The 25,696-nt window shown below is 41.5% G+C and overlaps 1 protein-coding gene across 3 annotated transcripts in view; it reads right to left on the bottom strand.

Moving 5' to 3' along the window:
• Positions 1 to 4,539: 4,539 nt before the first annotated feature.
• tgfbr3 (transforming growth factor, beta receptor III) overlaps positions 4,540 to 25,696 on the bottom strand; it is a 229,428-nt gene continuing 208,271 nt past the window's right edge. For all 3 annotated transcript variants that reach the window (XM_078560778.1, XM_078560776.1, XM_078560777.1), the window contains exons 15-17: positions 18,166 to 18,207; positions 16,021 to 16,128; positions 4,540 to 7,530 (exon numbers count right to left, since the gene is read on the bottom strand). In XM_078560778.1, the coding sequence (XP_078416904.1) occupies positions 7,412 to 7,530; positions 16,021 to 16,128; positions 18,166 to 18,207 (269 nt within the window). In that variant the 3' untranslated portion in view covers positions 4,540 to 7,411. The remainder of the gene's footprint in view (positions 7,531 to 16,020; positions 16,129 to 18,165; positions 18,208 to 25,696) is intronic.

Raw genomic sequence — 25,696 nt, forward strand, 5'->3', positions numbered from 1 at the left:
GCCCTGGCCTGACTCCTTGAGGGGGAAGGAGCACCTGGAGGGGCGTCAAGGTGCCATGTTTCCCTCTCGTGTTGCCTCTGTAGTAACTCCCCCATGGCTCCCGCGATGGAGTGCAAGTCTGCACACATCTTCGTCTTCTGGTTGACCAGGGTCTCCATGGAATCTGCCATCCTTTCCATGGAGACCTCGATACACGCACATGTGGGCACCACTTCATCAGAGAGTGGCAGACACACTCCTCCAACTTGCATGCCACTCTGCTGAGGGCTTCCAATAACTCTGCGTGATGTTCCCACCCACACCTTCTGCTGTCTCTCTAGGATGATTGGTAAGGCCAAATCTAGAGGCTCATCATCTGACTCAGACCTCACAGATGCCCGATCCCCAGCAGTCCTCCGAGTGCCAGGGAGCTTGCACAAACCTGCCTCCTGCTGCTGTGGGATTGTGTCTGTGCGGTAACCATCAGACTGTGAACTCAAGCCTACTCAAGATCTAGGTTCCACAGAGGTGTGTGTCTCTGCACTGGTGGAGGGTGTGGGTAAGCGCTGGAAAGGGTCTTCCAGGTTACTTATTTCCAGCTCTTCAATGAAGGAGGTGTCCTTTGGCTGGAGGTGAGGATTTGGGTGGAGCTGAGGGACTGGCTGGCTGAGAGTGTCAGTCACTTGGCAGAGCTCCCTGTGATCCAAAGTAGAGATAATTAGTGCATGGCAGCAGAGTCAAAAACAGGAGACAGAGCCCTCACATTTGTGTTGAGGGATGATGTGGTGCAAGATCCTCACGAGGGCATTCATCGCCGACCTCACCGTCGCCGCAGGCATGGCCCACGCCCTCACCAATCCGTGCGATGGTACACTCCTCAAAGTGAGTGAGAGGCCTAATGGGGGCCACTCCACCTCCCGATCTGGAACATGTCCCTGCTGATGTGAGCCAGATTCTCCTGCATGAAAACATATGGAGTGTGAGCAGGACACATGGCACTGTATGGAATGTTTGTGTGGGGAGTGGAGCCCTGGACAGGATGAGGACGTGAGCTCCAGAAGCTATGAACCTGATGGAGATGTGAGGGTGTGTGTGAGAGTTAGTGGTGTTGTCCCCTGAGACGCGACATCCCTGTCAATTTGTGATGGATTTGTGTGTGTGAGTTGAGTGAATTACCTTGGTGAAATGGATGAGACCATTCATCCTGTAGCAGCACTGGGTGGCTGTCCTCTTTTGCAGGGCATTGGCGCTGACCACCATTGCCACCGCCTCCCAAGCCGGAGTAGTGAGTTTGCTGCCCATCCCACGGCCAGAGCGTGGATAGAGGACATCACGGTGAGCCCCCACTGCTTGAGGGACGAATCATTGAACCTAGGAGCTGCAGTCTTTTTGCCTTTCAGTGCCACATCTTCTTTGTAGCAGTCATGAGCTGGAAGCACTGAGAGGTGTGCGCGTGGCTGGACTCTAAATATGGCGCCCGGTGTGATGAAGCGGCAAGGTGATGGCGTGCCGGGCGATTGAGAGCCCACCCGCCCTGGAAACGGCATGTTTCTTGGGAATGCGTAATTAATGCGGCGGGTTTGGGACGATATGGCGTGAAAAGCCACCATTGCGGTCGGCGGGTAAGATGTCGCTTTGCCCGCCCACTGCTGTACGTAGTGCAAATCTGGGACAATTCCGCCCAATGATTACTAAACTTTGTGCCTGGTCAAATCCTTTCATTTGCCATGAAAGTTGTATTTGAACAATAATCATGGAAATTATTATTGATGCCATTGGATATATTGTAGTTTATGGGAATGATGAGTAATAGGATTACTCACAATGCAATGAATTATTCATGATCTCATTCAACCTTGGTTAATAACACATTAGTCTTTACTAGCCTTGGTTTGATTAATCTGGATACATGATGTTTCACATTAAACTGACCTCTAACTTGTGAAGGTTTTATTTCAAGTTCTGAAATGTCAAAAGCAGCTAATAGAAATTCTAACAGCAGCAGGATTAAAGAATTGGAAACTGTCAACCCCTGTGGTCTAGTTGATGCACGAAGAGACTACAGTGAGCACTGCACTCAAAGGCAAATATTGATCTTTTGCAAGCAATGTTTAAAATTATTTTTGTGTATCAATTGGGTAGTGAATGTTTAGTTTCATTAAATTAGCACATTAACCTGCTAGCAATAATAATACATTGTGTCGCATATTAAAAGTTTTAGCCTATATTATGCAACATTGCTAAACCTTTTAATGACCTTTACCTAATACTATATGTTCATGGTTATACACAATCTTTAATCATTAACGTCAGAGCACTTTTGTTCACCACCCGTAGGATGTAAATTAGAGATTCTGAGCAGAGTGCGGCAAAGCTAATGAAAAACTGTCTTCCATTTCAGCACCAGTTAATCTTAAACCTCACCACATTCCTGCTCATGATTCATAGCCATGCTCCAATCATCACATCTACATCAGATACCGAAAATCCATTAAACCAAGCAAGTTGTTTCTCATTTTGTCATACAGTCATCTTTAGGATCAGTGGGGCATGGCAGGCTAAAGTGCATTTAGTAATCGGATTTGCAGAGAAGTGTTCTGGGTCCCAATAAAAGCAATTAGAGCAAGAAAAGCCACAAAGAATGATAAAAAAAACAATCGTATAATGAACACTTGAATAATAAAAAGAAAATAGGAGAACAGTTTTGGAAAATTGGAATGCTCTTTGCCAAATTCTTCGTAAGAAATGAGATCATTTTCTGGTAAAGGTACATATGCAAATCACTGACTTCTAATGGGCAATATTTCTGAATAGCTGCACAATTGTGGACTGCTTGCTAGGGTACAATCTGTTACACTGGAGGTGGTTTTGTTCTGTGTAAATAACAGCTAACAGTATTTCAATTTTAATTCTATTTGATGTTAGTATTAGTAATATCTCAAGATTAGTCAACAGCGTAAAAATAAAAATAGAGCTTTTGTTCTGGAATAAGCGTCGCAATCTGCAATCCAAAACCTAGTCCAACTGTTAACCCTTGCACTTCTAAAACATCGGAATTGAACATATAAAACAGAAGGAAGCTACACAGGGGTGAAATTGGTCTGTGCCAGCAGTGTGAAACAGGTTCATTGCAAATTGGCAGCCGAATTTCCACTACACCCGACCTTCTTTCCACTGAGGTTGACGGAAAGACAGTTCGAATTCTTTTTGGAGATTTATTTTCTATTCTTACATTTACTCGGTTTGAAATAAAAAAAACTCGTCAACGTTTTCCAAGACAACGGAAAATAAAAACGGCGCAGTGAAAAGTCGGCTGCTGATTGGCTACAAGGCTGCATCACTTTGATGATGTAGACCAATTTCACCCCCATACATTTGCATTGGGATTAAAAGGTGTTAGGATAGCGCTCCTTCAAACCGGTGCTTCATAGACTACATTGATTCCATCAGAGTAGGCAGCGCCTCATTTATATCATTGAAAGACCCATGTGGATTATGCAGGGTCCACAGTGCTGCCTGTCTACATAGCACTGTTTTGAAGCAGCATGACACAAATTAAATTTTGGCCCCAAAGTGTCTTATCACAGATGTCTTACAAAGTGCTGAAAATTTATTAAAAATATTTAGGTGCCAAATATTTAGATCTGCACTTATTTACTCAAATACATTATTTTTGAGGAAGGCTCATATTTTATTTGTTGGCTTAACTTTTTTTATTATACACTATTGCATTCCACATTATACATGGTAGTCCTTCGCTTCTAGACTTTTTAATGATTCCTCATTAACAAAGAAGCTATACATAACATTTCTAAAATGCTCTGCTATTTAATTCCCCGTTCTCCTTTTGTGGGCTCTTTACAATGTGTTGCATTCCACACTGAGGGGGCAGGAAGGAAACTTGCTTCCAGCTCCCTGCCAACACTCTGTGACCATCTGCTGGAAGGTGCTTGAGAGCAACTCACAGGGACTCTCTTTTCCAGTTTTATTTCCTCCCTGTGGAGAAGCCCCTGGGCTCTACTCAACCTTTTCACAATGGTACTGCCAATTTAATAATTTATCATATAAGAAATTATGGGTAGAAACAAGCGCCTTGCCATACTGAAACTCCCTGCTATAACATGAATTTGTATGGCCCCAAAATACAGGATAACGAAGATCAATCAAAGCTGTTCTGATTTTTTTTTCTTATTCTGTTTTCTATTATTCTAGTATTTTGCATTATACTGCATGCAATCTACTATTCAAACTGAAGGTCAAGAAATTCTCCACAGAAAGTATCAATAGTTGGGATGGATTCACAGGTGGGACAGTGGAAGTAATATTCTTGGAATCATCTAAGCAACAATTGGATAACGTAATGGGGAACTGTAGAGTTTTTCTGGGTGGAAGACCTAAGATGGGTCATATAGCCTTTCCCATCTGTGTATATTTAATGATCTTGGAGGACTAATTCTTGGCAAATGTATTGGGTGAAGTTGCAACCATCATGCCAAGAGTGCCAGGTTTTTACTTTTCTTGTATCTAGTATCTTGTTTACTTAATAATAAAAATTGCGTATTCTATTAATTGATATACACCTTTATTTTACACAATTATATCGTATGACAAATGATCATACATTTTTAAAAAATTTACAAATCCCTTTACAACAGCATATGAAAAATAGACATGAACAGAACACAGTCCTATTAAGAATGCACAGACACCACCTGCAATTACTTACAAAAGTCAATTGGTACAACCAGCAGTACAAGCTTTGTTCCTTTAGTACAACAGTGAGGTAGATATATTTTAAAGATACAGGCGAACAAAGTACAGTATTAAGAACAGAAAATTTACAATCTTAAAAATGAATTGTTACTCCAACAGTAATATATTATACAAACATCCAAAGTTGCAGAAGGTATATACCTTCTGAAATTTAGAAGTACAGAGCTGCCAATATTCACACGAAATCATTCAGAGTGAACCTACCATAATGTTTAAGGTAATCCAATTGCTACTGATTGTTTCAGAAAAATTTCTTACACAAGTTAGAATCACAAGAATCCTTGAACCAATGGTAGAGTGAGAAAGCAAAGATAAAAAAAGTTGTTGTAGGGCATTACATTCAGTGATTTTCTTTATGCATCATTATGCTGTTAGGGCAAAATGTATTTTATATATATGCATATAATTCTATTACACAAAAGATTTTACATGCAACTTAAAAGTAGATTAACATGAACTTTGAAAGCATAATGTGGAAGGCATAATGTCACCCCTTTTGTGGCAGTCAGTCTAACTCTTAAATATTTTCAATTTATATCATGAAAAGAGAAAAATATCCCTGCAGGGGATTTTTCCAATCAATTTGGAAAAAGATGAGAAAGCAAAATATTACAGTGACAGCTGCCTGTAAAAATGTTAACTGTAATCACCACCTAACACCAAGCTATCAAAAAAATCTGTAATTTTAAAAAGTAGTCAGTAGGACATGCCAGAGGCAACTTTAGTATGTGATTTGGAGAAAAGAATAAGCAATATATGAATGATGCTACCTTATACTTTACACCCTTTATTCAACTGGCTAGCATGGGTTTAATACAGACTTTTTAGAAAATTAATAAATTGTGAAATTGCCTTGGTGTTTGGAAAGTTAAGAGAATTAAAGTGCTAAATTGCTCATTCATAGACATTTCTCTCAGAAATGTACTGAATAAGGGAATAGAAATTAGATGTTTAATAGGAACCTGTGTCCCTGCTTTAGTGAAGTGCATTGGTCACTTTGTCTCTTGATTTTTCAGTGCCATTACATCCACAAATGATGTACACAATGCACAGTGCACAATGGATTTTACTAAGTTCAATCATACTATTCTGCTGTTAATTTTTAAAATCATCCTTGAAGTCACATCTACTCCTAAAGTCCTTCAGTTGCCAGCCTTGGGAAAGTGCACGTATTTGGTGCAGTCTCGTCTGTTGTCAATGGCGTCAGAAAAATAAAGTTAAAATATGCCCTTAGTATCTTACCAAAATGCAAAAATGGGCCTTCCCAATTACTTTCAGTAGGATTGATTCTGATTAAACAAATCGACTTCTATTACCCGAACAGAATTTCTGAGGGGAATGAGTAAAAAGCTGGTAGCAAAGTAGCAAAAGTACATTATAAAATTCAATGGAAAATTCACAGTTAGCAAAATTAATACACATCTGTATAAATGAATTTAATTTATGTAATTTTGACATTAAAGGGTAAATTCAATAATCCTGCAATCCCAGTGGGAAAACAAGGGAGTGCGGGTCAGAGATTGGGCAACAACAACATAGTTGGCACAGATTATCCCACCTGCGCTCACTTTGAGCTTGGTTCCCCACTGACAGCATTGGATCACTGATTCTGCCCTTAGAACACATACAGAAATTCAGAATACAATAAAAAATATAGCTTATATGTTACTAAAATACTCTGTACTCTGCTCTAGAGAGTGTCTATAAATGTTTATATACAAGGAATACATTATTAATTCATGATGTAAAATACATTCAACTGTACAGTATGCAATAATCAGTACCGTGAAGAACACAGTTTGCTGAGCTGCACAAAATTGGACATTCATGATACGGGACAAGTCAGAGACTCTCTCACTGATGAACACCTGCTTTTAAAAATACATACAAATAAAGCCAGGAAAGGAATTCACAGTGTGCTTAAAATGTCCCATTTGTGTCTTAAAATATTAGTTGCTGCCAGATACTTGAAAAATAATTAATTTATGTCTTTGAAAAACACCTGTCTAACTCATTTGAGAAAAACAGCAGAAAGTTTTGATTTGGTCTACATTTTTAATTTTAGATCAATTTCCTTAAAAGCATGACTACCTTAACAAAGCTGTTAATATTCCTGGAAATTATGTGTCACGGTGGGCAGAATATTATAAAAGGGGGCTCACTGTAAATATACCTATGCGAAAACACCAATGTTTCTCTGGAATCTGTTTAACTCATACAGATTTGCTCTCTGTGTGGTGTGTTTCTGTTATCGAAGATTTTTGTCTTCTGTTAATCAGTACATGGTGTTGCCCTTTCTACACTCAGCAAGTTGCTGGCGTTTACATAAAGCCCAGAAAAAAATAAATAGCTGCATTCTAGAAATAAGGCAGCACTGGAAAAAAAATATCTGGTACAAATTTCACATAAGGAACCCATAAACAGTTAGCAAGTTCCCAACTCAGGGTAATTAGTAGTTTTGTCACATATAGTGTTATGTACTCGAGTTAAGTCAGTTTGCCTAAAGTATAAAGCAACCTAGATGATTTCTTGCCTCGAAAACAGATCTCTGCTTTCAAAGGAAGGTCTTCCTTTTATCCTCAGGATACTAACATCAACAATTAGCCACTTTGAACTTTGCCTCGATACTCCATTTCCCCCACAACTATTTCCCTTAGGGTTAGGCCGTACTGCTGCTTGAACAGGGAGTGCTTTGAGTACTGCCAATGCTGTGAGCAGTGCTGCTGTTTTCTGATGCTGGAGGAGATGTGGGGACTTGCTGCCTTCCAGCTGTTTCACCTGCAGAAGGTAGACAGTTGTCAATTTATTGACCAATTCACCAGATGCAAAGACCCTACATAAATTTAGTCATGCATTTGTGGGACAATTAAGTGAACAGAAGTAAAATATCTTATCTTGAAAAGGATCATCTTGTTATGTACAGCAATAATAATTCATCAATGGTTAGTATGTGAGATATAAAGTTTAAGGCTTTATGTTCATAATCATCTCCTGGATATAATTCCTTCCTCTGCAGGACCAGTCAACAATATACCAACAAGTATAAATGGACATAGCTTTTGAAAGCCATGAAGCTCTTTTTCTCCCCATCCACTAGTGGAGGTGCTTTTGTTTAATCAGAATCCCTTTTCAAGGCCCCTCTGCTCTGAAACTCACTGCCAAGTAAAAATAATTCATCACAGATTCATGCGAAAATCAGAACAGGCCTTGAACCCCTGCTGTTATCCCGGATTGGTAACTTCATTCTACATTTAACCATTTCCCGAGCCATGTAATGGTAAATACTTTATTTAGGGAGGAAAATGGCTTTCAGGACTTAACTGGATTTGCTAACTGTAAGAATCAGTTCACCATTCAGTAAGGGATAAATTCATAGTCTGCACTGAAATATATGAAAATAGCTGAGTACTACTAGAACTGTCTCCAAGAACAGCAAGAGCTAATCTGTCGAAAATCAAGATATACTGTGGAAAAAGCCTGGTTAGCAGAGTGAACATGGTGGGGTGTACAGACCACTGAGGGTCTATAAAAATAATTTGCACACTTTTAAATGAAACAAATCCAGCTCTGAGCAGTAAACTGCTTTTGTTTTGTTAGTATCTGACTGGGGTACATGCTTATATATTACAATTCCCTGTCCAGGAAATCTGATTGCTATTTTTCCATCTGCTTCAGTATGATTTGAGTTTGCTTTGTCAGATTATTTTAATCAGGACACTTGAAAATTTGATAGTCTACAATTCTTCAAGGATTTATTCAATATTTCATTTTCCTCTCCAAGTGAATAAGTGCTAACAATTATTACTGAAAGAAAAATGTTTTTGTAGGGGTAAATTAACACCCAAAACCTGAAGATAGATGCAGATAATAGATGTCTAACAGATATTTAATACTTTACGTTAATACAATGAATCGGAAGCACTTAACAAATGAGGTTCCAAGTAATGCAGAAAGCTGAACTCTAATCCTAAAGATTTAGGGGGAATATGCTCACTTTTTTGAGATGAACACATTTGGATCTTTGGTCATAATTCATAACATGCACAGAGAGATGGAGGGAAACATGAATTAAATGGAACAATGTGCACTCAATGAGTTGTACTAGATGACGCTGAACTGCGTTTCTACCTCCAGGGCTGAATAATAGTAATTCAGACAGCTGTTGTATCTTTTGCTGAATTTCAATGGATGTTTTAAAGGCAATGGGCTATGTTCAGTACAATTGCATTACAGTGGAATATTTTGCTATTTTCTCCCTCCAGTACTTTAAGCTTTATAAGTAAGAGAAAGTGATAACTAGCTTTTGTCATTCTCTCTGAAGGGAAACAAATATTTTTCCTCTGGTGCAGGTTTATACATGCCTGACTGTTCCCTGTAACTTAAGAAATATTTCTGACCTACAGTCACACAGCTGTTATGTAAAATTAGTGTCAAGAGAGATGGTAGAGTTCTTATGAACTTTTGAACAAGTAACTTAATTTTGTTGTATACTTGAGGCAGATTATGGACTTGCTCTTCGACCTGAAACAGTGGGTCAACAATGTGACCTGCCAGCTGCTCCATCATTTCCCTATATACAAATTAATGAACAATTCAGTGTTTCCAGTCATCCTTGATAAATATGGACGTACATCTATCCTGTACAAAGAAACACTGTTGAATTAATTGATTGATCACCAGCTGCACCTACAATTAGCACACAAGAGCCAATTGAGCACTTTTTCAGTGTCATGTATAGGGCTTTGGATATTTTAGAAATAGAGCCATGTAGACAAACAAATACTCAACCTTTCCTCAGAAAACTAATATAAATCCATCAATAACAAAACAACCAGCCTAATTCCAAGCACTGGGAAGTAATAGCAAAGCAACAGAATCTACAGTACAGAAATACAACCATTCTTACTCAACCATTTCATTTTAATTAATCTTGCAGATAGTGTTTTAATATTTAATTGCATCTACCCAACTACCTAGAGCAATGGAATGAAAGCAAAATGCTGCAGATGCTGGAAATCTGAAATAAAAACAGAAAATGTTGGAAAAACTCAGCAGGTCTGGCGGCATCTGTGGAGAGAGACACAGAGCTAACATTTTGAGTCCGTATGACTTTAAAGTTGCTTTTATAGACTCAGATGTTTACAGCACAGAAGGAAGCCATTCGGCCCATCGTGTCCATACCGATCAACAAAGATCTGACAACACTAATCCCATTTTCCTGTGCTTGGCCCATAGCCCTGGAGGATAAGGCAACACAAGTGAATATATAAATACTTCTTAAATGTTACAAGAGTTTCTGACTCAACCACCTTTTAGGGCAGTGAGTTCCAGACTCCCACCACCCTCTGGGTGAAAAAATTTCTCCTCAGCTCCCCTCTTAGCCTTCTACCTCTTACCTTAAATCTATGCCCCCTGGTTATTGACCCCTCTACTAATGGAAAAAGTGCTTTCTTATCCACCCTATCTATACCCCTCATAATCTTATACACCTCTATCAGGTCCCCTCTCAACCTTCATTGCTCCAAGGAAAACAACTCCAGCCTATCCAATCCTTTGTCATAGCTCAGACCTTCCAGCCCAGGCAGCATCCTGGTAAATCTCCTCTGCACCCTCTCCAGTGCAATCACATCCTTCCTATAATGTGGTGACCAGAACTGCACACAGTACTCCAGTTGTGGCCTAACCAGCGTTTTATACAGCTCCAGCATAACCTCCCTGCTCTTGTATTCTGTGCCTCAGCTAATAAAGGCAAGTATCCCATATGTCTTCTTAACCACCTTATCTACTTGCCCTGCTATCCTCAGGGATCTGTGGATATGCACACCAAGGTCCCTCTGATCTTCAGTACTTTCCAGGTTCCTAGCCTTCATAGTGTAATGCCTTGCCTTGTTAGCCCTCCCCAAGTGTATTATCTCACACTTTTCCAGGTTGAATTCTGTTTGCCACAGCTCTGCCCACCTGACCAGTCTATTGATATCCTCCTGCAGTTTACGCCTTTCCTCACTATTTACCACTCTGCCAATTTTCATGATTTCTGCGAACTTCTTGATCATACCCGCTACATTTAAGTCCAAATCATTTATCACAAACAGCAAGGGCCCCAGCACCGAACCCTGCGGAACCCACTGGACACAGACTTCCAGTCACAGAAACATCCCTCTAACATCACCCTCTGGTACCTGCCTCTCAGCCAATTTTGGATCGAACGTGCCACTTTGCCTTGGACCCCATGGGCTCTTACTTTCTTGACCAGTCTTCCATGAGGGACCTCATCAAAAGCCTTGCTAAAGTCCATGTAGACCACATCAAATATGTTACCCTCATCAACACTCCTGGTTACCTCTTCAAAAAATTTAATCAAATTTGTCAAATATGACCTTCCCTTAACAATTCCATGCTGATTATCCCTGATTAATCCGTGTCTCTCCAAGTACAGATATATTCTGTCCCTCAGAATTCTTTCTAGTAACTTCCCCACCACCGAGGTTAGACTGACTGGCCTGTAATTTCTTGGTCTATCCCTTCTTTCCTTTTTTAATAATGGGACAATGTTAGCAGCCCTCCAGTCCTCTGGCACCTCACCTGTGGCCAGAGAGGATTTGAAAATTACTGCCAGGGCCCCTGATATCTCTTCCCTTGCCTCCCTCAACGGCCTGGGATACATCTCATCCGGGTCTGCGGATTTATCCACTTTTAAGGCCGCCAAACCAGCTAGTACCTCCACTCTCTCTATGTTAATCTCCTCTAATATTTCATAATCATCCACCCTGATGTCTATACCTGCATTGCCCTTTTCCATTGTGAAGATCAATGCAAAGCAGTCATTGAGGACTGTGCCCACGCCTTCCGGGTCCACACACAGATTACCTCTATGGTCCCTAATTGGACCTAATCTTTCCCTAGTTATTCTCTTGTTCTTTATATATTTAAAAAAACCCTTTGGGTTTTCCTCTACTCTACCCACCAATTCTTTCTCTCTTAGCTTTCCTAATTTCGTTTATAAGGTCCCCAGTGCAATTTAATACTCCTCTAGGGACGCTGCCATATTGAGCCATCAGTATCTGCCATAAGCTTCTCTTTTTTTCTTAATCCTAACCTTTATGTCCTTTGACATCCAGGGTTCTCTGGATTTGGTCCCCCGCTTTGTCTTTACGGGAACATATTTGCCCCGTACTCTCGTGATTTCCTCCTTGAATCCCTTCCACTGCTCTGACACAGTTGTATCTGCAAGTAGCTGCTTCCAGTCTACATGGGCCAAATTGTATCTCATCTTAGTGAAATTTGCCTTCCCTCAATTTAGAACTTATATTCCCGGCCTAACCTTATCCTTTTCCATAACTATCTTAAATCTGACTGAATTATGGTCACTATCTCCAAAATGCTCCCCACTGATACGCCTTCTATCTGCCGGGCTCATTTCCGAATATTAGATCCAGAACTGCCCCCTCCCTTGTTGGGCTTTCTACGTACTAGCTAAAAAAGTTCTCCTGGATGCAACTTAAGAATTTTGCTCCCTCCCTTGCACACTAAAATCCCCTACTATTACTACCATATTATTCTTACACTTCTCTGAAATTTGACTACATATTTGATCCTCTATCTCTCCCTGACTATTTGGGGGCCTATAGTACACACCTAATAGCGTGTTTGCCCCTTGTGTGTTTTTTACTTCTACCCATATGGCCTTATGGCTTCCAGGATATCATCCCTCCTCACTGCTATAATTGATTCCTTGATCAATATTGCAACACCCCCTCCTCTTCTATCCCCCTCTCTATCTCGTCTGAATACCCTATAACCAGGAATGTTGAGCTGCCCTTCTTTTGGCCAAGTCTTGATCATAGCTACGATATCGTACTTTCACATGCCTATCTGTGACCTCAGCTCGCCTGTCTTTTTCTCAAGCTCCTTGCATTAAAATATATTCCATTTAGCTTTGCTAATTTCTCTTCCTTCTTATCTAGGCTATGTTTCCTCTGCCTTCCAGACTCACTTAGTAGCATTTTAACTTCTAATTCTATCTCAGCTTCTCTCCTCTCTGAACCACTTTTCAGGATCCTGTCCCTCTGCAAATTTAGTTTAAATCCATCCTAACAGCTTTAGCAAACCTCCCTGCGATGATGTTGGTCCTGTTCCTGTTCAGATGTAACCCGTCCAATTCGTACAGGTCCCAACTCCCCCAGAAATGGTCCCAATGCGCCAGGAATCTAAAGCCCTCCCTCCTGCACCATCTCTCCAGCCACGCATTCATCTGCTCTACCCTTCTGTTCCTATACTCACTACTGTGAGGCAGATGGGGTAATCCGGAGATTACTACCATTGAAGTCCTGCTTTTCAGTCTCCTATCTAATTCTCTAAAGTCTGCTTGCAGGACCTCATTTCTCTTTCTTCCTATGTCATTGGTCCCAACATGGACCACAACCTCTGGCTTTTCGCCCTCCCCCTTCAGAATGCCCTGCAGCTGTTCCCTGACATCCTTGACCCTGGCACCCGGGAGGCAACATTCCATCCTGGAGTCACGTTTATGGTTGCAGAAGCGCCTGTCTACTACCCTCACTTAAGAATCCCCTACCACTATTTCTCTTCCACACTTCTTCCTTCCCCCATGAGCAGCTGGACCACCGACAATGCCATGGCCTTGGCTCTGGTTGGCCTCTACAGAGGAACCGTCACTCTCACCGTTTTCCAAGGCTGAAAAATGGTTTGGGAGCGAGGTGAACTCAGGGGATTCTCTCACTACCTGCCTGATCTCCTTCTTCTGTTTGGCAGTCACCCATTCCCTCTCTGCTTGCACTTCCTTAAGCTGCGGGGTGACCACGTCATGAGATGTGCTATCCACAAACCTCTCAGCTTCGTGAATGCACCGTAGTGCCCCCAACTGCTGCTCAAGCTCCAAAACCCGGAGCTCGAGTTGCTCCAGTCGGAGGCACCTCCTGCACACATGGTCATCCAGACTGCCAGGGGCATCTAGGGTTTCCCACATAGTGCAGGATGTGCAAATCACATGACTGAGCTCCCCAGACATATCTTAACTAAATAGAATATGGACCCTTGCTTTTATTTTACCCTTATTCCTATTTGAGTAAAGGCTAGATGCTAGATTCTCTAGATAGACTGGATCTTCTAGGTGCTTCTGACTGCCTGTCCCAGGGTCCTTCTCTCGCACTCTCCTCTAGTTGCTGCTGACTGCCTGTCCCAGGGTGGTCCTCTCACATTCTCCTCCTCTAACACTTCTTGCTGAGCAATAATTTAAGTAAGTCAATGTTGCATTCAGATACTATGAAAGATCTTTCTTACAACTGGAAACATTTTTATGAAACAGATCTTGTCATTTCCTGTGGAACTTACACTGCCCAAAAGGGAGTACATTACACCAGGGGACTCTGTCAATGGAACTTGTAGTAAAGCAGAAAAGGTATATTGGATTTACATTGTTCTGCTCTCACAGACCAAATGTTAATATTTCCACCATTTAGATCTCTGCTTCTGTGATCTATTACCACAGCTCAACCAGGTGGGAATATTAATACCATGGGACTTCTCCATAACCACCATCAATTCTAATCCATCGCCAGATATCAGGAGCTGAATTTCTGTTGCTGTGTCTGTTTACATCAAGTTTTTATTCTTCTCTCACTCCTGACATTTTTGAGAGTTCTTTTGAATGAAAATTTACTTCTCCATTTTTTAAAGGTTGGCTTCACTTAAGAAAAACTTATGAATGGAAGTTATTTTGTCTGTGGAATCAGATTTGTAGCATCACGTATGAGTGAAAAATGAGCATCAATTTCTCTAGCGTTTCTAAGGTCTTCCTTTTCCCTCAACCAACAATTCTTCCTCCCACCATGGTTTACAAGGTTGGCAATTGTGCACGTTCTATTTCACACACTTCTGCTCTCACCTCTTTCCCTCCCTCCCGAAATCACCCTTATCTTCACCTTCCACCTCACCAACCCCTGTATTCAACGGATCATACTCTGCCATTTCCACCACCTCCAGTATGATGCCACCACAAAACATATTTTCCCCTTCCTTTTCAGCATTCAGGAGGGACTGTTTCTTCTGTGATACCCTTTTCAACTCCTCAATCAACCCACCACTCCTTCTATTTTCTTCAGCACCTTTCCATGTAAGAAAGTTTATCATCTGTCAATGATTCTTATATAATAGATTCCATCCTATCTATCCCTCATTAACCATTCGATTTCAAAAGTTCCACTGCATTAAATTACTTGCATTTTCAAGCAACATTCAACAATTTTAAAACTTAAGTGGTTTGATTAATGTACTATGGCATTTTACTGATATTAAATTAAATCTTTAATTATTTATTTCGCATACTCGTGAAGTGCTAACAATATACTTTCTGGCCTGAATTTTTCCTGTGTCAGGTGGGCTTGGTCGTGGAGCTGCCCATGAACAGCTCCACGGCGCTATTTTACGTGGGCGGGCCAATTAAGGCCATCCCAGCGTAAGATGCGAGTGGTTGCGCTCAGCGCTACCTATACTGGGGGTGGGGGTCGGAGGAGGGAGAGTCGGGGCCACAAAAGAGCGCTTCAATCTCCCTGAGGCATGGAGCTGCCTCAGGGAGATTGAAGCGCTTTTGAAATAAATAAATAAATGGATTAAAAATTTAATTAAACATGTCCCCACATGAGATGGGACATGTTTTTACATTTCAGAAAAATGCTTTCTTTAATTCATTAAAGTTTTAGGAAACCTTATCCTGCTCGTGGATGAGGTTTCCTAAAAAACGTAAAGGCCGCTTGGCCTTTTCGCCCGCCCGCCAACTGTAAGGTTGGACGGGCAGCGTAAAGTTGGCCTTAATTACTTCCTTAATGGCCTTAATAAGCCTTTTAAATATCGGCGGGCGCGCAGCTGACTCCGGCGCGTGCCCGCCAAACGAAACATCATGAGCCAGCGCGATGACATTGGGATGGTGTCATCGGGCGTCATTTTACGTACTGGCAGGTCTGGCCTCTACTTCATGATTTGAATTCACTCAAACTATGAATGCATAGTTTTACAAATTCAGAAAAAGGGATTAAAACTGTGATTTGTATGCTCATTAATACTGTAACCTAAGGTACTTTCTTATATAATAGAGTCCATCCTATCTATTCCTCATTAGCCATTTGACTTCAACAGTTCCACTGCATTAAATTACTTGCATTTTCAGAGAACCTTCAACATTCATCCCATCCCCATCCAAGAGAGTGAGCCTGCTGCAGGGCCATAAGTAAGTTAAACATTTGACAAGATACGTACCTGTGTGGGAGTAAATGTACCACAAAGCTCCTGTCAGAAGTGCACCAATCACAAATGCTGCAAATGCAATTCCCACAACTGTTGGGGTATCCAGGCCATGAATGACAACTGAAATATAAAAGGATGATATGACACAGATTTACAGTGTAGAAAATAAGATATTCTTCTAACGCGATTATCATTTAACAAATAGATGTTGGGCAAGGCACTAATGTTAAGCCCCGACTTCTGAGCGTCACACTTGTCCAGACATGTTCTAGGCTGGCGTGTTTTCCCACGGATGTGGGTGGAAAATTTGACGTGGGAGGATAATTCTGGCAAGCAAGCAAGTTGATGAGATGCAAATGCATTGAAATTAGTTTCCCAACCTCCGGAAGTGGGAAAGAGGGCCCGCCGTTGACAGGTGGAGTGGACGATCGTAAACTGGTTTCACGAAGGTGTCAAACCGATTTCTGGCCTTCCTGCCATAATGTCCACTCACGCCTGCCATCACGTACAATGCCAACGGGGGTGGAAAATTCCGGCTGCTGTCACTTGAGGGGGTCAGCTTTGTTTATGAATCATGCTATCATGGTAACTTGTATGGTGTTTAACACAGCACATATATGCCGACTGTGGTACAATCTTCTTGATTTCAGCCTTAATTTAGCTTTCTTGCATTGTGCTGAATATTTCAAAGATCTCCAAATACATGACCATTTACATGGAAGAGGAAAAACTAAACTTTTTTGTATGCTTTGGTCAGCTGGGGGGGATGATGGTGGAAGAGAGGATGGGTGGGTGGGTGGGAGAGAGATCTGGTAGCACGTGGGAAACCTAGAAGTCTGCTCTGGAGTTTTAACTCCACAGTGTGCGTCTTCTGTCATTGACAAGGTTTCCTGTCTGGGAATCAGCCTGATTGACAGAGGGCTGAGGAGATGAGAGGGTGTGGAATGTCCAGTCTGTGATCCTGGGAGGGATGGGCGGGGTGGGGTGGGGGGCTGTGATGCGACGCAAGGTATTGTTGTTGAGTGAGCTTGAGGGGTTAGAGGAAATATTCTGCTCCTCCTGGCTCACAAGAAATGCAGTTATAAGCCACTTACTTTCTCCCTAATGCTGTGCTTTGCTTTACTGCTGGGTTTTCCAAGGCCTGGGAAACCCAGCTGGTCACAGTTAAACTTGTAAAGCAAATTAAATCTGACGCTTCTGGCTTCATTAACATATTTAAAATGCCAACCTGTATCCTAGGAGTGGGTTGGCTGCCCATCCCTTGACCCGCTTCAGTAAGATTTAGAAGTCAGTGGGTTGAGCAGCTGCCCCACAAGCTGAGAATTTTTCCCCATTTAAGCCCCCTCACCCAATTCCACCTGCTCATCCATATTAAAACACCCCCATTATCTCAGCTGGCAATATTAACTAGTTTTGGCAGTAGGGTAAAGGCATGAAAAGTTTGTGGTTTGAATTTGGGTTGGTACTATAATTAGAAAAGTAAAGGGAAGTTTTGTGAGCTCATGTTTTCCTTAGCACATACATTTGAATTTCTAAATACAGAGAGGGGGTGAGAGAGAAAATAAAAAAAATAATGAAACCCAGAGATTTATTCTCTATGTACTGAGTTTCTTAATGAAAAATAATTTTAAAAAGATCACATACATAAGTTTTTAAATGCTGCTTTCTGCACATTGTTTTTTTTAACCGCATCAGTATTTATACGTTAGAAAAGTCTGTAACTTAGAAATTCATGTTTTGTAAGTAATTTTCTGGCTTCTGTAATGGAATACAGATTGATAATATCTTATTACACAGATTCCTGAAAGGTTGCTAGGTTTTTAGCAGTTACCTCTTCTCCATATAATAAGGTGATTGAATTCTTAGCTTCTAGGGATGGCACTTAGCTTAAATAAAACTAGATCAAAAAATGTTTTTTAATTGCAAACTTACTTCTCCTAGTGGAGAAATTGTTTTTGAAAAAGCTTTACCTAAATAAATCCAGTCACCAGAGTGCAATTCACATTAGCAGGACTTATTAAAAAAAAAATCTTAACAAAGGGTTTTTTTGACAACAAACGAGACAACCATAAACAATCAAAGTACATAAAAATATTGATTTTGATATGAATGATATGAATTTGTAAAGCTAAAATAACATTTAATCATCCAACTTACAAGGCCGTGGTCTCTCTACATTAATCTGGCTGTCAGGTGTCACTGAAAAGAACACAAATAAATGTATTTAATAGAACTATTAAATAAAACCTTATATTCTGTGAGCTGAGTATAATAGTAGTAAAATATATAATTCCATAAAGTAGTAAAGAACACTTGGCTCAGTAGCTGTACTTGTGCACTGTATCACATAGCAGTGATGGGTTTGATCTGCATTTTTTTCTACATTTCCATGTAAGTACTTAATCACTTCAGTTAGATAGATGTCTGGAAAGAAGCTGCCTGTTTTTCCTCTTTATTGGAGAATGAGGGGAGCGAGGGACTTTGACACATCTATACAGTAAACAACAACTTTTTGTTCATTTGAAGACATTGTATTTCTATTCATCTTGCTTTGAACTCTTACCTTGCCATTTGTCCACAGTATAATGTATTGATATATTTGAATGATGGGGTTACTTCAAGATGCTTTTTAATTTTAAGGAACCTACTGCTCCTGTATCCTCTAGGAGGGAGCTTAACCAAACTGAGTTATTGAGATCTTAATGTTCTCCCAATCCATTTAATTTTTCAACTCAAGCCCAGGGAGGGGAGAGGGAGGGAGGGAGAAAATGGAGAACTACAGAATAGTTTGACATCAGTAGTATGAAAAATGTTAGAATCCGTTATAAAGGATGTGATAAATGGATACTTAGAAAATAATGATATGATTGGGCAGAGCCAACATAGATTGATGAAAGGGAGATCATGTTTGACAAACCTGTTGGAGTTTTTGAAGATGTTACTTGTAGTATAGCTAAAGGAGAACCAGTGATGTGGTGTATTTGGATTTTGTGAAGATGGGTGTTATTATTTTTATATTTTTGGGAATATGGTGGTATTCTGAAAAGAAGGATGTGTGTGTGTGTGTGTGTGTGTCCATGATTAGTTAAATTGGGGGGAAGGTTAGTAAAGGCAACTTGTCTGTGGGAACTGAGAGGTGGAAGGTAAAGTGCTAGGTGCATGCATTTGTAATGAGAGGCTATGGTGAAGTTGGAATTACAAGTAAATAGGTTGGGTTTTAAGATTTGTATCAGGTGATAGGTAAGGACTTGACTTTTCAGCTGCTAAATTTCAAAGGGAGTTTAAGGGACTTTTACAACTTACAAAGGTTTCATAAGTAAACATGGGAAGGTTATTCAATTTTTTTTGACCCGAAAGTGGAGCCAATAGGAAGACGTGAAAGATTTTTATATTTTGGAAAAGTTGAGTTCAAAGAGGTGCTTCGGACAATGGAGTCTAGGATGAAAGGGAAAAAAAGATATTTAAGGAAAGATGTTTAGTTGAGTTGAGGTGGCTGCATGGGGGAGATGTCCTGAGACCAGCTCTGTGCTAAGAAAAGTTGTGAATTTGAAGCAGCCATCCAGTTTCAAGCCAGAAAAATCTTTGTTTTCAGAAAGCAGTCTGTTTCTGAACCTTCTTTTGGATTTCCACACCAAAGTGGAACAGGGTGAGAAGTCGTGTGGTATACTTTATTAAAGTGACAGCAGTTTTTGCCTTGGGTTAAAAATCTATAAGGGAGCTGTTGCCATGTAGTTTACTTATGTGTTCTGACCAAGTTGGGTTTTTTTGGGGAATGTTTTGTAAGACTGCTTCAGCTGTGTAATTTTAATCTTGTGTATTTAAGTTTTTCTTTCTTCTTGTTAATAAATCTTTTAATTTTAAAATCCCAGAAGTGTTACTGGGATTCTATGCTTCTGGGATCAGTAGTTTTCCCCTCGTTTTCAAAATACAAAACAAAAAAAGTTATGATCAGTAAGACAAATTTCGCTCTGAGATTTGGCTTGCTCAGCGAATAACGTCGACTGTGATCGTAACAATTTTCAGAAGGCTTTCGATAAGGTCCCACACAGGAGGTGAGTAAACAAAATTGGAGCACATGAGGTTGGGTGTAATGTACTGCTGTGGATTGAAAATTAGTTAACAGACAGAAAACAGAGTAGGAATAAACGGATCATTCTCAGAACGGCAGGCTGTTACTAGAGGGATACCGCAAGGATCAGTGCTTGGGCCACAGCTGTTCACAATTTATATAAGTGATCTGTATGTGGGGACCAAATGTAATATTTCCAAATTAGCTGATGACACAGGACTAGGTGGGAATGTGAGTTGTGAGGTGAATACAAGGAGGCTTCAAGAGGATTTGGACAGACTAAGTGAATGGGCAAGAACATGGCAGGTGGAATATAATGTGAATAAGTATTAAATTATCCACTTTGGTAGAAGAAACAGAAAGGTGGAGTTTTCTTAAATGATGAGAGGTTGGGAAGTATTGATGTCCAAAGGGACCTGGGTGCCCGTGTTCATGATTCATGAAAAGCTATCATGCAGGTGCAGCAAGCAATTAGGAAGTCAAATGGTATGTTGGCCTTCTTGTAAGGGGATTTGAGTACAGGAGTAAAGATGGCTTGCTGCAATTGTTTGCAGCCTTGGTGAGACCGCGCCTGGTGTACTGTGTACAGTTTTGGTCTCCTTGTCTAAGGAAGGATGTGCTTGCCATGGAGGGAATGCAACTGAGGTTCACTAGACTAATCCCTGGAAGCCAGGATTGCCTTATGAGGAGAGATCGAGGAAACTGGGCCTCTATTCTCTTGTTTCGAAGAATGAGAGGTGATCTCATTGAAATTTCCAAAATTCTTACAGGGCTTGACAGGGTAGATATGGATAGGATATTTCCGCTGGCTGGTGAGTGTAGAACCAGGGGACACAGTCTCAGAATAAGGGGCAGGCCATTTAAGACTGATATGAGGAGGAATTTATTCACTCAGAGGGTGGTGAATCTTTGGAATTCTCTATCCTGGGGACTGTGGAAACTCAAGCATTGAGCATGTTCAAGACAGAAATCAACAGATTTCTGCTTAGTAAAGGCATTAAGGAATATGCGGATAGTGGGGAAAAATGGTGTAGAGGTAGATGATCACCATGATCTGTTTGAATAGCAGAGTAGGCTCAATGGGCCGAATGGTCTACTGCTCCTATGTTCACAGTATAATCACAGTTCAGTAAAGTACATTTGATGGGCTTCTCTCTTCCTTTCCCCTTCTTACTGTTTAAACAGCACAAACACATAAGTAAATAGTTAGGAAAATATTTTTACATTGAAAGGACTGTTTATTTTACATAGAAAACAAAGGATAAACCAAGTCCGTGTGTTACAAAAACATGTTGCTTATAAAGGGGTGGGGTAATCATTCCAGATGATGCTCATACGTTTTCATTGTAACAGTGTGCAGACAAACAGATAAACTTTATAGGCTATGTAATTCCCTTCATGGGACATTGCAGGATAGGATGCATGCACCAGAGTTTTGGATGAACTGGAGTTTAGAAGGTTGAGGATGGGAGGCTGGTCAGGAAAGCTTTGAAAACAGGGGGCCAATCCAATCTTGTCAGTCTCCTGTCACACAGGTCTGGTTAAAATTACCCTTAGAGGTTAAGGAGTCAGGAGCTCAGCCGAGGCCATGAACGGTATGCTTCAGACAGAGGTGGTGGTTGGCAGGGAGGTCATGGAGTTTGTTGAGGGACAAAGGGCAATCGCTTTGTTCTTCCCAGTGTTTATCTAGCAGAAAGTGTGGCTCATCTAAGGCTGAACGTTGGACAAGTAACCTGTCATCATAAGAGGCAGTGGAGGTATTGTGAGATGTTGTGGAGAGTTAGAGCTGGGCAGTGGGCAGTAAATGTGGAAGCAAAGTACTTTACTGCAGATGACATCATCATGGTAGAAGAAAACAGCAAAAGGTGGGTCCTGGGGGGTGTTCTAGAGATACTGACAGAATGTGATAAGAGAATAGAAATGATAGAAATGTTCTGTCTATGCTCAGTAGGTAAAAGTGGAATCAAGCAAGGAATTTAAATAAAATTTCTTCCTTGGATGTGGGTGTAACTGGCTATGGCAGCATTTTTACCCATCTCTAATTGCTCTTGAGGAGGTGGTGGTGAGCTGCCTTCTTGAACCACTGTAGTCCATGTGGTGTAGGTACACACACAATGCTGTTAGGGAGTTCCAGGGATTTGACCCAGCGGCAGTGAAGGAACAGCGATATATTTCTAAGTCAGGGTGGTGAGAGGCTTGGAGGGGAACTTCCAGGTGGTGTTTCCATGTGTCTGCTACCCTTGTCTTTCCAGATGGTAGTGGTCGTGGGTTTGGAAGGTGCTGTCTAAGAAGGCTTGGTGAGTTCCTGCAGTGCATCTTGTAGATGGTATACACTGCTGCTACTGTGCATTGGTGGTGTAGGGAGTGAATGTTTGTGGGTGGGGTGCCAATCAAGCGGGCTGCTTTGTCCTGGATTGTGTCAAGCTTCTTGAGTGTTGTTGCAGCTGCACTCAGCCAGGCAAGTGAGAAGGATATTCCATCACACTCCTGACTTGTGCCTTGTAGCAGATGGTGGACAAGCTTTGGGGAGTCAGACGGTGAGTTACTCAACACAGGATTCCCAGCCTCTGACCTGCTCTTGCAGCCACAGCATTTATATGGTAGTCCAGTTTAGTTTCTGGTCAATGGTAACCCCAGGATGTCGATAGTGGGGGATTCAGCGATGGTAATGCCATTGAATGTCAAGGGGTGATGTTTAGATTCCCTCTTGTTGGAGCTGGTCATTGCCTGGCATTTGTGTGATGCGAATGTTACTTGCCACTTGTCAGCCCAAGCCTGGATATTGTGCAGGTCTTGCTGCATTTGGACATGGACTGCTTCAGTATGTGAGGTGTCATGAATAGTGCTGAACATTGTGCAATCATCAGCGAGCATCCCCACTTTTGACCTTAAGATGGGAGGAAGGTCATTGATGAAGCAGCTAAAGATGGTTGGGCCTAGGACACTACCCTGAGGAACTCCTGCAGTGATGTTATGGAGCTGAAATGATTGACCTCCAACAACCACAAACATCTTCCTTTGTGCTAGGTATGACTCCAACTAGCAGAGTTTCCCCTCGATTCCTATTGGCACCAGTTTTGCTAGGGCTCCTTGATGCCACACTCGGTCAAATGCTGTCTTGATGTCAAGGGCAGTCACTCTCACCTCACTTCTAGAGTTCAGCTCTTTTATCCATGTTTGAACCAAGGCTGTAATGAGGTCAGGGGCTGAGTGGCCCTGGCAGAACCTAAACTGAGCATTAGTGGGCAGTTATTGCTAAGCAAGTACCATTTAATAACACTGTTGATGATCCCTTCCATCACTTTTCTGATGATTGAGAGTAGATAGATGGGGCAGTAATTGGATGGGTTGGGTTTATCCTGCTTCTTGTGTATAGGACAGTTTTCCACATTGCCAGGTAGATGCCACTTTTGTAGCTGTACTGGAACAACTTGGCTAGGGGCATGGCAAGTTCCGGAGCACAAGTCTTCGGTACTATTTCCGGAATATTGTCAGGGCCCATAGCCTTTGCAGTAATCAGTGCCTTCAGCCATTTCTTGATATCACGTGGAGTGAAGACTGGTATCTGTGATGCTGGGGAACTCCGGAGTAGGCCGATATGGATCATCCACTCGGCACTTCTGGCTGAAGATTGTTGCAAATGCTTCAGCCTTATCTGTTGCACTGATGTGCTGGGCTCCCCCATCATTGAGGATGGGGATATTTGTGGAGCCTCCTCCTTCAGTGAGTTGTTTAATTGTCCATCACCATTCATGAATGGATGTGGCAGGACCGCAGAGCTTAGGCCTGATCCATTGGTTGTAGAATAGCTTATCTCTATCACTTGCTTTGGCACACAAGTGTCCTGTGTTGTAGCTTCATGAGGTTGACAACTCATTTTTAAGTATGCCTAGTGCTGCTCCTGGCATGCCCTCCTGCACTCTTCATTGAACCAGGGTTGAATTCTTGGCTTGGTAATGGTAGTGTGGGGGACATGCCAGGCCATTAGGTTACAGGTTGTGGTTGTGTACAATTCTGCTGCTGCTGATGGCCCACAGCACCTCATGGTTGCCCAGTCTTGAGTTGCTAGATCTGTTCGAAATCTATCCCATTTAGCACAGTGGTAGTGCCACACAACACAGTGGAGGGTATCCTCAATGTGAAGATGGGACTTCGTGTCCACAAGGACCGTGTGGTGGTCACTCCTACCGATACTGTCATGGCTCATTTTAAAAATGTTATTGAGCTTCTAATTGCAGACAATTTATGGCTTTGCTACCAAGGTAAAGACCCAGGTCATACACATTTAAAAAAAAAAATGTTTTCGCGGGTTTTATTGAAAACAATTGCTCTTTGAGATCCAATTTTTTTTTATGGGGCAGATTTAAACGATAACATTCACATGTCCATGTGGTTATAACCATTAATCTTCACTTCATTGGTCTTTTTGAACAATGCATGCATTGCTACCACAAACTAATGACGTCCAAATGTAAATCCAAAATGTTTGAATTTTTGATGAGCGGCAACACCGCAGGTCAATAATTTTCTTGTAAAAATCCTATACAATCCTTCTACTTGTATCTTGGTATTAAGCTAAAATAACAAACCAATTACCGTTTAATTTGTACAAAGGCAAATTTACCACATTGGAATTAGCTCCCTTTCGAGTGGAAAAGAGTGTTGGTCGTTATTATAAGATGCTTTATGTGGTGGTAGCCTTCCGTCTCATGAGATGATGGTTGGCAGCATGGTGGTTAACTGTGTTAATTATTGCCTGGTGTAGCTCAGGAGCCCCACTCTGGTATTGCAGTCTCTGCTGATTTTGCTGTAAGACACTGGGCTGAGAAAGTGCACAATTTGCTGGCATCTGTTTTCTCTGGGCCCATACTCGGCCAGCTGAGCTTTGCATTTCTGAACTGCTGTCTCTCGTCTTGCGCTAATGCTCTTCAGCAAAACTGGACTGTCCTCTCCAGGTCGCAAGCTTAGACAACATTTATGGAGGCCCTGGATTGCCCAAACATCAGGGAACCCCTCTCAACCTCCCTGGCTGAGTCTAAAGGAATGCAAAGCACTACTTTTGACACCAGCTTGGTTGCAGGAGTTGCCAGAAAGATGGCATGTTTAGACATCAGTCTGCCTTTGGGCTCCACTCCAGATTTTTTTTGGATGGGATGCCAATCACGCGCTCATTGTCGATCCGGAGCTAAACTTCAAACTTTATATTCTGTCACCAAGACCACTTATTTTCACTTCCATCTTACATTAACCCCATCTCTAATGAAACCCTTATGCAAGCTTTTACCACCTCCAAACTCAATTAGGCCATTGCTTTCCTTGCTGGCCTTCTATCATTCACCCTCCAACTTGTTCCAAAGTAAAACCCACACACCAATGTCCTTGCTGGCCAACAGTACCACCCTGCTCCAGATACAGCTAACTTAAAACTCACATCTTCATCTTCAAATCATACCATGACCTTTACTCCTGCTTTCTTGTACAGCTTCCTCAAGCCTTACATTGCATTCCACACCTTATGATCTTCTGACTCTGGCCTCTGCATCCCCTCATCATAGTCACATATTTTTCAGTCACCTCAGTCCTATTTTCTGGAACTCCCTCCTGAATTCTCTGACCTTT

The sequence above is a fragment of the Cetorhinus maximus genome, chromosome 17, assembly GCF_964194155.1.
Source record: "Cetorhinus maximus chromosome 17, sCetMax3.hap1.1, whole genome shotgun sequence".
NCBI classification, from domain to species: domain Eukaryota; kingdom Metazoa; phylum Chordata; class Chondrichthyes; order Lamniformes; family Cetorhinidae; genus Cetorhinus; species Cetorhinus maximus.